General features: G+C 55.7%; 1 protein-coding gene across 1 annotated transcript; it reads right to left on the bottom strand.

Annotated features, from left to right (window-relative positions):
• Positions 1 to 2,174: 2,174 nt before the first annotated feature.
• Positions 2,175 to 12,435, bottom strand: CASQ1 (calsequestrin 1). Its single transcript, XM_070951171.1, has 11 exons — positions 11,940 to 12,435; positions 9,906 to 9,990; positions 9,317 to 9,417; positions 8,556 to 8,667; positions 8,280 to 8,353; positions 7,905 to 8,035; positions 6,700 to 6,745; positions 4,803 to 4,857; positions 4,392 to 4,492; positions 3,802 to 3,876; positions 2,175 to 3,514 (listed from the first exon to the last, which is right to left on the bottom strand). The coding sequence occupies exons 1-11, from the start codon at positions 12,408 to 12,410 to the stop codon at positions 3,368 to 3,370; spliced, it is 1,398 nt and encodes a 465-aa protein (XP_070807272.1). The 5' UTR covers positions 12,411 to 12,435; the 3' UTR covers positions 2,175 to 3,367.
• Positions 12,436 to 12,766: the final 331 nt, after the last annotated feature.

Raw genomic sequence — 12,766 nt, 5'->3', positions numbered from 1 at the left:
GTCTGGACCCTCCCTGGCGTGGAGACGCCAGTGGTTCTCCTCTAAGAGCTGGCCAAGGCAGCCCAACCAGTGGTGATAAATTCCAACCCAAGATGCTTGGCCAATATGGGGCAGAGAATCCTTGGCCATCCCTAAAACTCCTTATAGGACATTCAGGGGGAAAGAAGTGCAGGCAGAGGGGAGCTCCGGAGGGCCAAGTCCTTTTTCTCTGTGGGAAAACTCCTGGGTCCTGATGCTGTGGGTCGGGGAGGGCTGCTGCTCCCTTCCCGCAGCTCCTGGGGCTGCTTCCTGCCCCTTTTCTGCTGTGCCAGGAATGGAAGAGGAAGCGTCCTCTGAGTGAGACTGAAAGAAGAAGACCGGAAGTGCCAGGCCTTCCTGGCTGCCCGCCAGCAGGGCCAGGGGGCAGTTAAGAAGAGACCGTGAGGAAGCCCCCTTTTGTACTGGAGTTCAGTCCCTTCCGTTTGGTAGCCATGGGGGTGTGGGGAGGGAGAAATCTGGTTCACAATAGGATGGTTACTCATTACTTAATTGTGGAGATTAATTAGTGGTTATTGATATTGCTTGGGTGGCTGAGCGCAGGAGAGGGAGGGGGAGGGGGAGCAAACTATGAGGTAAGGATGGGCACTAGAAGACGGCAATAGCACTTAGCTCTTTGCCACTTCACGGTGCTTTCCAGCCCTCTCTAAGTGGTTTACAGAGTCAGCCTCTTGCCCCCAACAATCTGGCTCCTCATTTTATCAACCTCAGAAGGATGGAAAGCTGAGTCAACCTTGAGCCGGTGAGACTCCAACTGCCAAACTGCAGGCAGTCGGCAGTACTGCATTCTCACCACTGCGCCACCACCGCCCATCCTTAAAATGCCCCCCCCGCCCAGTAGTGATGGAGGTGGTGGTCCTCGCGTCCCTTTTTGTGACTTCCTTGGGAAGAGTTACGGTGGGTACTCCAAGGTGCCTGTGCCCCGAAGTCTGGAGCAGCTACTGCCAGTTCTGTCACCTGCCTTTACACCTTTATGCTCCCCTCCCACCCTGAAGGTTCTCCCCACCTCAAAGGCAGCTCAGAGCAAGTTTAGCCAGAGCGCCCCCTCCCCATAACCTTCCCTGTCTGTTTCCCTCCTCCCCCATGGATGGGTTCCTCTGCTGCCCATGTCTCTCCATCACCCACAACGCACGTGCATAAAAAGCTTTTTACCAGAGTTGATATTAATAGACTGGCAATGCTTTTCATGCATTTTTTATGGGGGGGGGAGGAAAAAACTGGTGGCACTGATGTGAGCATGAGATTCGTCAAAATAATTGCTGAGGAGTTCCGCCTGCCATCCTCTGTGACCCCTTCGTGGGGCAAGGGAGGGTTCCTCCAGGGGGACAGGCATGGCCCCTTTCCTTGGACCAGCCCACCCACCTACCCCAGTGCTGCACCCTATTTCCACTAAGCAATATAAAATGAATGATTGTCTATCCATTGTTGGCAGCTGTTTGGAGGTAAACTGCCCCTGGCCAAGAAGGTTTAATTAAAGGCCGCTAAAAGCACCACAGATGGGCTGATGCTCCTCGCTGAGTTTCTGCCCTGTTTCTCTAGGGCAAATCCCTCCCTTCCTCCCCAGCTTCTCTCTCCTGGCCTCATTTCTCCCTTCTGTGAAATGGGAGCAAGCGCAGCCCTGTTCCTCCAAGGGGCAGCCGAGGCCAGTCCTGGACCGATTGCAGAGCCAGCGGGTTCCTAAGGGCTGCAGGGATGATGGATGGACGCAGCATTTTTTCCACTGCCAAGAGATGAAAACTTGGAGGGAAGGCTGCATATTCTCTTTGATTAGCATATATTATTCATAGAGACCGTCAAGAAGCACGAACAGTGCTGGGGGGAGGGAATAGCCTTTAATAGGTGGGACCTTGCCTGTTTGGGCTGCCCCCAGAGGCCATTAGCATCCAGCCGTGGGAGCTGCGTGGCCTTTCCATGTTCTCTGGAGTTGGCAGCCCTCCGGCTGCCCCTTCTTGTGGCTCCCTGGCAGGGTGGGAGGTGTGGAGCATTGCCCCTTTTTGGGTGCACAGTTTCCATGGCAGAGCAATCGAGCTGTTTCTCTAACCCTCCCCCCCAACCGCAGAATATTCCAAACTTTCTGATCCAAAAACCTGTGTGCCAAAGAAGGGGCAAAAGGGAGAGGGAAATACCTCACCAGTCCCTTTTATGGTTCCATTTTTTTAATCACGTTTGGTTTGATCTGTACAAAGGTGTTGAAAAATATACAAATTGTACATTACGCCCCTCACTGCCTGCTGAGCTGGCTCCCCCCCCCATCTTCACTAAAGAGAGCAAGAAAACAGAGCCCGAATCTCTCCCCCTCCCCAAGCTCTGAAGTTAATTTGCATCTGATTTTTACTGCTGGCACATCTTTCACTTCTACAACTAATTCAGCAAAATGACTCAGAATTTATTGTCCTAAAAAAATGGAACTCGAAAAGAGTTCAGCGAAAGATCGGTTCCTGATACCTAAGAACTAGGGCAGCAAAATCCCCTTCCCGTGGGTCTCTGTGTGTGTAAAAGGAGAAGAACCACAGGGGGAACGGTTTTGAAGGGACGTTAACAAGTTTGCCGATCACTTTTTCTGTTTCTGTTCTTTGCATGTGGCTGAATAGCTTTGGAAATTAAACTGCTGCCCTCTAGCGATTTGGATTTATCTACCTGAAAAGGTGAGAGTGCCTTGTTGCCAGAGGAGACTGGCGTGGACATGTTGCCATCATGTCCCAAGACCTGGATGGGACAGGGGGGGGGATGGGGCAGCTTCCACCTTTTCAGTAGCCCCCAGAGACAGGGACCTCTCAGTGATCTCCACTGCTAAGGGCAGCCTTGACCATTAAGGAGCCCCAAAAGGTCCGAAGCAGAAGGCAAGGACCAAGTCTTGGGGTTGAGGTGCATGATGGGAAATTCCACTGGCCTTCAGATAGGGCTAAGAGTGCCTCCCCATCCAGAGAACGAGCCTTTCTAGGACCAGGGAAGGACTTGGCCGGTGTTGGCACCATCCCAGGAAAGGTGGCATTCTCCCCTGGCATCTGGCCAATTGAAGCGGAGGGCAGACGGAGGAGCCTTTGGAGAAAATCTGGAGAGAGACGGTTCTGCCCCTCCCCCCGCACTCGTCAAGGGCAGACGGGGGGCCCTGGGGGGGACCTGCGTGGAGGGAGCGTGGTTAGCCTGCTGTGAGGGCCTTGGACGTAAATAAGATCAATATAAAAATATTTTCTGGCTAGGGCCGGGGCGTTTTCATGCAGGCCAAAGGTGCTGCTGTTGGGGTCAGCTGTGTGTGGTGCCGGAGGACGGGATGGGTGGAGCCCCCCAGACAAGGCCGGCCTTGCACGAAAAAAATGGGAAGGGCCAGCCCTTAGTCGTCATCGTCGTCATCGTCATCATCGTCATCGTCGTCTTCGGTGTTTATCTCCCCTTCCAGCACATCCTCAATCCAGTCTTCCAGCTCTTCCGCAGAGGGCAGGTCTTCCTCATCATCCATCTCCATCCAGACACTGTCGGCCTGAAGGGGGGACATTGGAGGAGAGGACTGCTGGGGGGAGTCCAGTTGGGCAGGGCCAAGCCCCCCCCCCCGCTTCCACCCCCTCACTGGCTCCAGCGTCCAGGCCTTCCCTCTTGGCCCCTTTTGAGGCTCAGTCTGGTGGCCCCCAGTCACCCCCCAGTTGGGAAAGCCCACAACAACCTCCGCCCCCCCAGCTGGTCTTCCCCGAAGCCCTCAGGCACCCATCTCCAGGCTGTGCCCCATGGGCCCAACACCCAAGGGGCAGCCAGGTGTTTGACGGTACTCACATCCGTTACGTTGACAATGCCCATCTGAGGCCGGGACAGGTCAATGTCAAAGGTTTTCTCCCAGTAAGGGATCAGCTGGGAAGGAAGGAAAGAGGTGAGAGTGAGCGCCTTGGGACGGAGAGATTTCTGGGGTTTGGTTGGGGGCTGGAATGGGGGTGGAGCACTATTTGTACTGTGGGTGTAAATAGTCCCTTCCTCTTCTACATGAATTACAGGGATGTTCCTCCGCCCCGTAATTCCTTCTCCTTTGGGGTTTTGATCTTATGCTCCACCCGCCCCTTGGATGCCTAGAGATCCAAAGGGGGGCATTGTCCTTCCCTCAGCCTCCTCTTCCCAGGGACCCTGCTGGCTTTTCTGCCCCTCCCCTCCCCTCATGGCCCTCTGGGCCCCTGCCCTCCAGCCAGATCAAAAGAGCTGCCCTCCCACAAGCGCCCGCCTCTCCCCATGCTCCGTGGCTCCCAGCAGGCCACGTGAGATCTTGCAGGTCAGGAGAGAAGGACAGCGAGGCGCCAGGGGAAATGGTGCCCAGGCGCTTCCCAGAGTGGCTCCTCCTCCCCCCTCTGTTTTCAAGAACTTTGTGGACTCTTCACCAGTGGGAATTCCTCAGGATCGATCCAGATGATGCTGAGATCTGGGTTGTCTGTGTTTTCTTGGGCAACTTCTTTCAAGATCTCTAGGAACTCGTAACCATCTGAGGAGAGAGGGGGGGGCAGGCAGAATTAAGCAACCTTCTTGCCTGCAGCCCCTGCATGAGCCCCTCCTCACCTCCTCCCAGTTCCCCTTTTCCACAGGAGCAGCTCTGGCCAAGGGCAGCCCGGGGCAGCCTGGAACCAGCAGCCAAGGAACATCCTCAGATCTTCCTTGCAGGTCGGAGGGATTTGGGCAAGATAAGCAGGAGGGGCTTCTCTTGCACAAACCTCGTTTATAGCTGGAGAAATGGTGGCCAAGAAGGAATTGGGGAGTCAATGCAGGATCCCCCCCCCAAATCTAGAATGACTTACCAGGATCATCCTCCTCCGCGAAGGCCACAATGTGAATGCCGTCCATATCGTCTTCCTAAACAGGGAGAAAGGCAGATTGATGCTGGGCGACGTTATTGCTCTCTTGGCTATTTATTACTGGCAGACCCCCAACTCAAGAAGGAGAAGCGACCCCCACCCCCATTCAACAGACAGAACAATGGCAGAGCAGCCCAAATCCTGCAATGTTTTCCTCGCCAGGAGAAGCTCAGCCAGGAAGGCCAAGAATCTGGGGGCTCATCTGTGTGTGTGGAGGTAGCTGTGACCCCTCCCCAGGAGCAGCCCTTCCACTCCCACAGTGCAATTAACCTGGGCAGGGCCTGGGCTGTTGCAAAAGAAAGGGGCTTGGCTGAGGACCCCCAAAACTCCCCACGGCTTGTAAATTAGCCATTGTGGTCGGAGCCGGGCTTTGGCCGGGCATCCACAGAAGCCAGCCGGCTGCCCCCTTGCATGAGATCTGGGCAGACCTGCTGTGTCTTTTGGAGGGTTCAAAGGGGACAAGTTGATGCCTTTGGACGTATCAAGGTAAACTGGGGGAAACGTATTTATAATTTATTACCTGGCTGGCACAAAGTATCTGTTTTCACCAGAATTGCTGGCTTTGTGTTGTTTCTTTATTATTCATGGGGAGCCAATATTGGGTTCCAAGAATGGGGCAGGGAGGGGAGGGGAGGGCGGGCTCTGAGGTTGGGGTTCCACTTTCTGCTATCTGTGAAGCTATGGGGAGGGGGCTTGGGCAAACTGCCTCCCCCCCAGACTTTCTCCTTCTTTGCCTTCAATGCTTGCATTGGGAAAGAGCCCCCTCCCTCCCACCCCTCTCCTTGTCCTGGCCATTCCTTTTGCACTGCGCCCGACTCCTGGTTCAAGCCTCTGGGCCTGGAGCCCCATCGTCCCCTGCCTCTCTCCTTCTGTTCACGTGCAGAAGTCAGCAGGGCAGAGCAGCAGCAACTGTCAGCTTAGCTCAGCTCAGCTCAGCTGAGGGGAAGAAGCCAGAGCACCGTCTGCTTCCTCCCCTCCTTCCATCCCTGGAGAGCTTCATCCCCCCACCTCCTTTCACCTCGGATCTCCTGGGACTGGAATGCGAAGGATGCGGCTTTTAAACAAGAAAGCCACCAGTCGCCTGCCCTGCATGCAGGTGGAGGGCCAGGAGAGGCCGCAAGGAAGTCAGTCTTGCACCAATTGTGCCGAGCTTCATGGCAAGCCAGCAAGCGGCTTAGAAGGTTTTTGGGGGGATGTTTTATTTAGTCCCTTTTCTTCCTACTTGGGCCTTACGTCAACTGGCCTCTCTTCCAGAAGGGCCTAGTCCAGGGGTCTGCAACCTTAAACACTCAAAGAGCCATTTGGACCCGTTTCCCACAGAAAAGAAAACACCAGGAGCCACAAAACCTGGGTGGGCGTGGCCAACTCCATGTCACTCATTTCCACCAGTCACATGATCCCCCTAGCCATGCCTACCCAGCAGGTCATTAGGGCACTGGGAACCACAAAATCCTTTTGACATATATCTCTCTGTTCTCCCTTCCTCTCTCTCCCCCCTCCCTCTCTGTATCTCTCTGTATCTCTCTGTCTCTGCCCTGGCTGCTTCTCCATCCCCCGCCATCGCCTTACCTTCTCAGGCCAGGCAAGGAGTGACTGGGAGGGGAGGGCGAAGGGCAGGGCCAGCCAGTGCTGGGATCACCTCACAGGGAGCCACAGCAGAGGGCCCAAAGAGCTGCATGTGGCTCCGGAGCCACAAGTTGCTGACCCCCTCCCAGGAGACAACCTACTGGGGCCTCCCGGCTTCCTCTTCCCTGGGAACATACTTAGGAACATACTTCCCTGCTCTCCCTGCAGGGCCTCGCCCACCCCCCACCCCCACTTTTCAGATCTGTGAACGTACCCAAGTCTCATACATGCTGTCTGGGTGCAGCTTCCTCAGTGTTGGCCTGCAAGAGACAGACAGAGGGGGAAAGGGCAGGGCAAGGGTGAGAGAAGGCAGCAGAGGCCAGCAAGGTCTTTTAAGACCGGGCAAGGCACCTAAAGACCCCCCAGGGAGAGGCTGTTTTCTTGGCAGTGGGGCAGGGGAGGTTTTTTGACCTCCCACCCCAAGGATTCTTAGGGATCCCCCACCCGCTTGTTAACCAGCCCCAACCCTATTTAGCTAGCAGCCACTTTTCCAAGCAGTGAGGTGTTCCCTGTGTGATGGCACACATGGGATCATTACAAAGCCCCTTCGTTATAGGCCAGCCCTTGGCATTCCTGGCTTCTAGCAGCCGAACCTCCTGGCAGGGAGCGTCTGAGTCAGCGCCAAAGAGGGCTTTTGAAGGCAGCAGCCTTCCAGGGGGAGGTGTAGGGCTGCCTGCCCCTTTTTCTTCCAATTTTTTTGAGTAGCCGGAGCAGTCAGGCTCGGTGATCCTGCCACTCTGGTTGCCCTCTTTCTGTTTGGGCCAATGGCAGGGGTGAAATCCAGCAGGTTTTGACAGGTTCTGGAGAACCGGTAACAGAAATTTTGAGCAGTTTGGAGAACCGGCAAATACCACCTCTGGCTGGCCCCAGAGTGGGGTGGGAATGGAGATTTTGCAGTATCCATTCCCTGCCACACCCACCAAGCCACGCCCACAGGTAGTAAAAAAAATTGGATTTCACCACTGGCCAATGGGCCGAGGCCCACTTAATAGCTTGGGGAGCTGGTGGGTGCTGGGAGATCCCCTGCTCGGGAACAAGATGAGGGGGAGAACCTATATGAGGTGTGTTCCCCAATTGGGGGAGGGTAAGAAGCAAGAGGCTTAGAAATGCCATCTTCCTTGGGCTTTGCCAGGCTCATAATGGGAAGGGCGTCTGATCCCATTGGAAAGCTCTTGTCAGAGAGCATGGGGAGGGGAGCTGGCCGACCGTTGGGGCCAAATGTGTGCCGTTTCCGTGGCAACCAGAGGAGGAAGAAGCGAAGAACAAGGCACGGATGCTGCTGTTGATGCTGGGAGGGAAGACGGCTGCCATGGCAACCGAGGAAGGTCTCCCATCACACCAGGTACAGCGAGCTGCTCTGAAGGTCCCCGGCTGCCAGGGAGCCCCCCCCCCCAGGGCAGGAGGGCAGCAAGGCTTCACCTCTTGTGCTCTTCCATGAACTGGACTATTTCTTCCTCACTGTTTGGCTTGTCCGGGATGGTGACTGGCTTCTCCATAAAAGGCTCATAGTAGTCTATCTCGTTCAGCTTCAGGGACAGTTTCTTTGCCACCTGCCAAGACAGAGGAGGACATGCTGGACGGGAGGGGGGCATTTCCCACAGTGCCTCCTGCCCCAGCGCTCCCTGAAAATGCATGGACTTTGACTCCAGAATTCTGGCTGTTGGCTGGGGAATATTGGGAATTGAAGTCCACTGGTCTTACAGATGCCATGGCTGAGAAATCACTGGATGTCCTCTTTGCCATTTGAGGAAAAGCAAACCATAGTCTCTCCCTCCTTCTCTCTCTGTCACATACCTTGCTGTCGAACGTTGCAAAGAAAGGGATGTAAGGGTGGAATTCTTCAGCAGCATCTTCAAAAGCCTTGAAATCTGGAAGAGAAGGCAGAGGGTCACCCCTGGTAACCCCAGCAGACCAGCTCCCTCCTTGCATTGTGTCCTGGGTCTGGCAGCCTATTTCCCGATGGTCTGAGATTTCCCTTCCCCACTCACCTTTCCACCTTGGATTTTTTTGTACCTAGGTGTCCTGAAGCCCATTTCTCCTGGGGCCCCCCTCCCACAATGATCCACTCACGTTCAGAGTCCTCGTTCTTGAAGTAGCCGATGAGTTTGGGCTCATCCTCAATCCTCTCAAATGCTTCAAGCTCATGTTCTCCGTCGATAAACTCCACGGGGTCTTCCAGGACCTGCAGGAAAGAGCAAAGGTCAGGCCTTGGCTTTGCTCTCTGGCCACATCTGCCTGGCTGACACTCGGGGAGTTCTGCCCAGAGTCCTTGGCTTTTCTAAGGGAAGGAGGACTTTAGAGCAGGCTGGCAGAGGAATTCTGGGAGTTGAAGTCCACACATCTCGGAGGCTGAGGCTGAGAAACCCTGGTTTGGAGGGTGGCCATCAGCACCCTGGACAGGGCCTGGAAGCAGATGACTCTGGCCCCCTATCAGTCCCAGGCAGTTCAGAGCCAAGGGGGGAGGTGGGGCAGGAGTTCTCCCAGCCACCCTTCCCCCCCAGGGTATTGCGGGAACCCTTCTCAAAATGGGAGGGGGCCCTCAGCCTGACTCCGGCCCTGCTTCCCCCTGGCCTGGATAACATTGCGATGGAGGGGAGTGCAGTGAAGCAGAACCTCAGGCAGCAAGATCTCAGCTGGCTCAGCTGCAGAACAAGGAAGGCTGGGGGTGGGGGGTGGGGGAGAAGCCCTTTGAGGGGTGGGAGTGTGCCCAAGGACCACCATCAGGGTGGGCTGGAAAGAGCCTCCGTTTGGGATCCTTTGCACGAGGGGGCTTTTCCCTCTGTAAAGAGGGGAAAGGGACTGCAGGGGCTGGGAAGACGGGCGCTACCTACATCAAGGAGAAACTCCACCAAGGTGTCGGCCGAAAATTCCCCATCGTATTCGATGACTTCATCCTCCTTGAACACGTAGACGCTGTCTTCCTCAGCCAGTCCTGCAGGGGAGGCCAAAGGGTGGTCACCGAGAGGTTGTGTTTGGACCTTTGAGCATGGAGGATGGCAGCCTGGTTCCGCAGAAGTGGGCACCCCATGCCAGGATGGCTCGGTTTACCTAGGGTAGGGCCACTTGCTTTCCATCCAGTCCTTTTCAGGTGATCAGTTGCAGGTGGAGCGCAGAAGAACCAAATTCTGCTCTGGAGCCAAGTCATTTTACCTATAAGCTTTGTGGGGTGGGGGGCACAGATCTACTTGTCTAGGAAACCCCAAAAGCCCCTTAGAGGGAAGCAGGCGTTGAATGAACCCAGAGCCTGGCAGTTTTCACTGCCCCCTGGTGGCCTCCGATGTTCGTTCTGCTTCCACCTGCAGCAAAGGTTCCTCCCTGGACCCCCGAATCAGAACTAGCTTCCAGCTTGGCCGAGGGGGAAAGAGGCCTCCTGAGTCTTCGGAAGGGCCTTCTGATTAGCCAAGGAATGTCAATCCTTACCTAGTTTTTTGGCCACCGCAGCATCCTTCTCTGCGTCCACCAGGCCAAATCCGATCCCTTTGTCTTCCAGGACTTGGGCTGCTAACTAGGAGAAAGAGCCACAAACGGCAGACAGACGGGGCAGAGGCAGAAAGAAAGAAAGAGAGAGAGAGAGAGAGAGAGAAGAAAGAGAGAGAGAGAGAGAAGAAAGAGAAGAAAGAGAATGAAAACATTGCAGGGAGTTTCTTGAAGGATTTCTGGGGAGAGGATCCAGATTGTAACTATCAGATGTATTGATTTATTCAAGGCTCAGTAGTGGGTTTCAAAAATTTTTACTACCGGTTCTGTGGGTATGGCTTGGTGGCTTGGTGGGCATGGCAGGGGAAGATTACTGTAAAATCTCCATTCCCTCCCCACTCCAGGGGAAGGATACTGCAAAATCCCCATTTCCTCCTGATCAGCTGGGACTCGGGAGGCAGAGAATAGATGGGGGCGGGGCCAGTCAGAATTTTTACTACTGGTTCTCTGAACTACTCAAAATTTCCACTACCGGTTCTCCAGAACTGGTCAGAACCTTCTGAAACCCACTTCTGTCCTGGCTCCCAACCACCCAGCTCAACCTAAACTGGCTTCCCGCACGCTGCTCTTCTCAGAGATTTTAACTCCAAGTTTAAATGCAAGCTGTTCAATAATAGCTTCAGGTCGCCTGGTGCCTCCCAAACTTTGCAAAAGCTTTAAGAAAGATGGGCTCCGTCCTTGTTTCCTTCTGATAGTTTTAACCTTGAATCCTGGCAAGAGAGAACAGCTGCTCTCGGTGCCTTTGGCCATCCGGTCAGGGATAAAAACGGGTGAATTCAGTTGCTGGAGGTGGGTGGGAGACACGACCCAACTGCTGATGGCTGGACTGTTCTTCTTAGCCGCATTGAGGGGCTGCAGACCAACTCCCCACTGAGAGCTGGAGCTCCCATGCGAGGCTGAGCACAAAGCAGCTCCGTTTCCTGCAGGCTCAGAGTCTCTAAAGCCACTTTTCTCTTTGAGACAGTCACAGCTTGGCCGTCTCTCAGAATCGCTTCAGCCCTGTCACCAGTCAGAGGGGATCTAAGCCTTTCTGGGCCAGGCCTTGGATAGGGAAGCGGGTGCCCCCACCCGCCATGCACAGAAGCAGGGCCCGGGGCTTCTAGAGACAAAGCGAGGGTCCAGTCCAGTTCGGATCATCAGAGCTGATCTCCCAGGCAACACCAAGCCAGAGGTGGGAGGGTGCTTAAATGAGGACCCGGCATCTCCATCGGACAGATTCCTGTGGCAGGGTCTCCAGGCTGATTCAGCAGGGTCCTGTTTTTTTGTCTGCCCATCTTCACACACACATTGCTGCAGACATGAGGACTAGTGGCATGAAAATCCTTCTTTGGGCCACAATTAATCCCAGCCCTGAGGACACATTCTGGGGGGACTGCCTGCCCTCTTCTCCTTCTCACCCCCTTTTCTCCCTTCCTCTTTTGGCCCTCCCCACTGTGTCCCCGAATGCAGCCTGCTCCCTGGGATCAATTTTTAGGCTGGTCCTGCTTGCAGCCACAGCATCTCCTTCCCTCCCCCAGGCTTCACTGCTCCCCACTCCCCGCAACATTCCCAAGGAAGTGGGCCTGGCTGCCTCCCCTTTCCAGGAGCTCCAGTTTTGGAGATGGCAAATTTAGCCTGGTGACGTCCCAGGTCACCAGCGCTCTTGGGAAGAGTGAGGGGGCAGCTCTAGCAGTGGGGCAGACCCCCGCCTCACTTGGTGCTCCTTGTCCTTGCTGAGAGGAGTGCCAACATATCACCTCCTGCCCAGCCAGTTAGGGACCCCTCATTGTATATTGCTGTTTAAGGGAGGGAACTAAACTGGCCCTTTCAAATGCCCATCCCACGTCCCAACTGCTAGACTACTACAAGTGATGACAAGCCCATCCCTCGCCACCTGCCCCTGACCCCCAGTTCCCCAAGCCGCCTCCTTGGGCCAGTCTGATATGCCCCCCCCAGCATGGCAGAGCTCTGTCCCCCCTCCTTGCCCCTGGCCCCTACCTCCAGAATCAGCTCCTCCAGCTCAAACTGCCTCTGTGAAGCCTTGTCCTCCCCCACCGGCTCGTGGTAGAGCAGCGCCAAGACTTCGTACTTCTTCAGGACGCCCTTGTAGTTCTTCATGTTGACATCGATGACCCGGTCGATGCCGTCGTACTCGGGGAAATCCAGCCCCTCCTCGCCATGGGCCCCGGGGCCGGCCAAGGCCAGCAGCAGGGCAGCCAAGATCAGGCCGAGCCACTTCATCCTGCTGCAAAGGGGCTCCAGGGGTCCTTCCCCAAGACGAGCGAGAAAGAGAGACGGCTGTCCTGGGCTTCCCTTCCTGCCTTCCCTCCCTCCCCGTGTCAGGTGCAGGCTGGGCAGGCGGCTCCTTGCTGACACAGGCAGGTGCCCGGGACTGGCTGAGGAGGGTGACCACCACACGGAGGGGCGAGGAGCTCCAAAGGCAGAGGAGCAAAGCTCCAGGCAGCGCATAAAAGACCCTCGGGCGGGGGGGAGGGCTCTGGGGCTGGAGGGCCGTCTTATCCACAGATATTTGGCACCGTCCCCAGCCGGCCACCTCTTGCTCCTGTCTATATATGTCAATGGGGAGAAGGTAGGGAGCGGGCCATTCGATGGGGAGTGCCAGCCCCCCGAAAGTCCCCCCACGGACCCCCCTTTGCACAGGGGGCTGCCAGGGCCCAGGCTTCCCCTCTGTGGTGGGTCCCTCCAGCTTTCTCCCCCCTTCTCCACCCCAGGCCTGCATTGGAGGGCATCTTCTTTATCGCCATATTAAGGAAGGGGGGCAGAGAAGGAAGCATGCGGGGCAGGGCAAGACGGCGTAGCTAAAA

Source organism: Pituophis catenifer, unplaced genomic scaffold (assembly GCF_029215685.1).
Source record: "Pituophis catenifer annectens isolate HBS135680 unplaced genomic scaffold, rPitCat1.0.hap2 SCAF_10, whole genome shotgun sequence".
NCBI lineage: Eukaryota > Metazoa > Chordata > Lepidosauria > Squamata > Colubridae > Pituophis > Pituophis catenifer.
The sequence above is the reverse complement of the archived record's forward strand: the minus strand, read 5'-3'. Positions and strand labels throughout refer to the sequence as shown.

What these genes read in the sequence shown, in the direction of transcription:
- CASQ1 (XM_070951171.1), bottom strand. Translation starts at nt 12,410, where the DNA reads ATGCGCTGCCTGGAGCTTTGCTCCTCTGCCTTTGGAGCTCCTCGCCCC. An exon ending in TTCATGGAAGAGCACAAGAG is followed by an intron (nt 6,746 to 7,904) that starts GTGAAGCCTTGC and finishes TGTCTCTTGCAG; the next exon opens with GCCAACACTGAGGAAGCTGC. An exon ending in CGCGGAGGAGGATGATCCTG is followed by an intron (nt 4,493 to 4,802) that starts GTAAGTCATTCT and finishes CTCTCTCCTCAG; the next exon opens with ATGGTTACGAGTTCCTAGAG.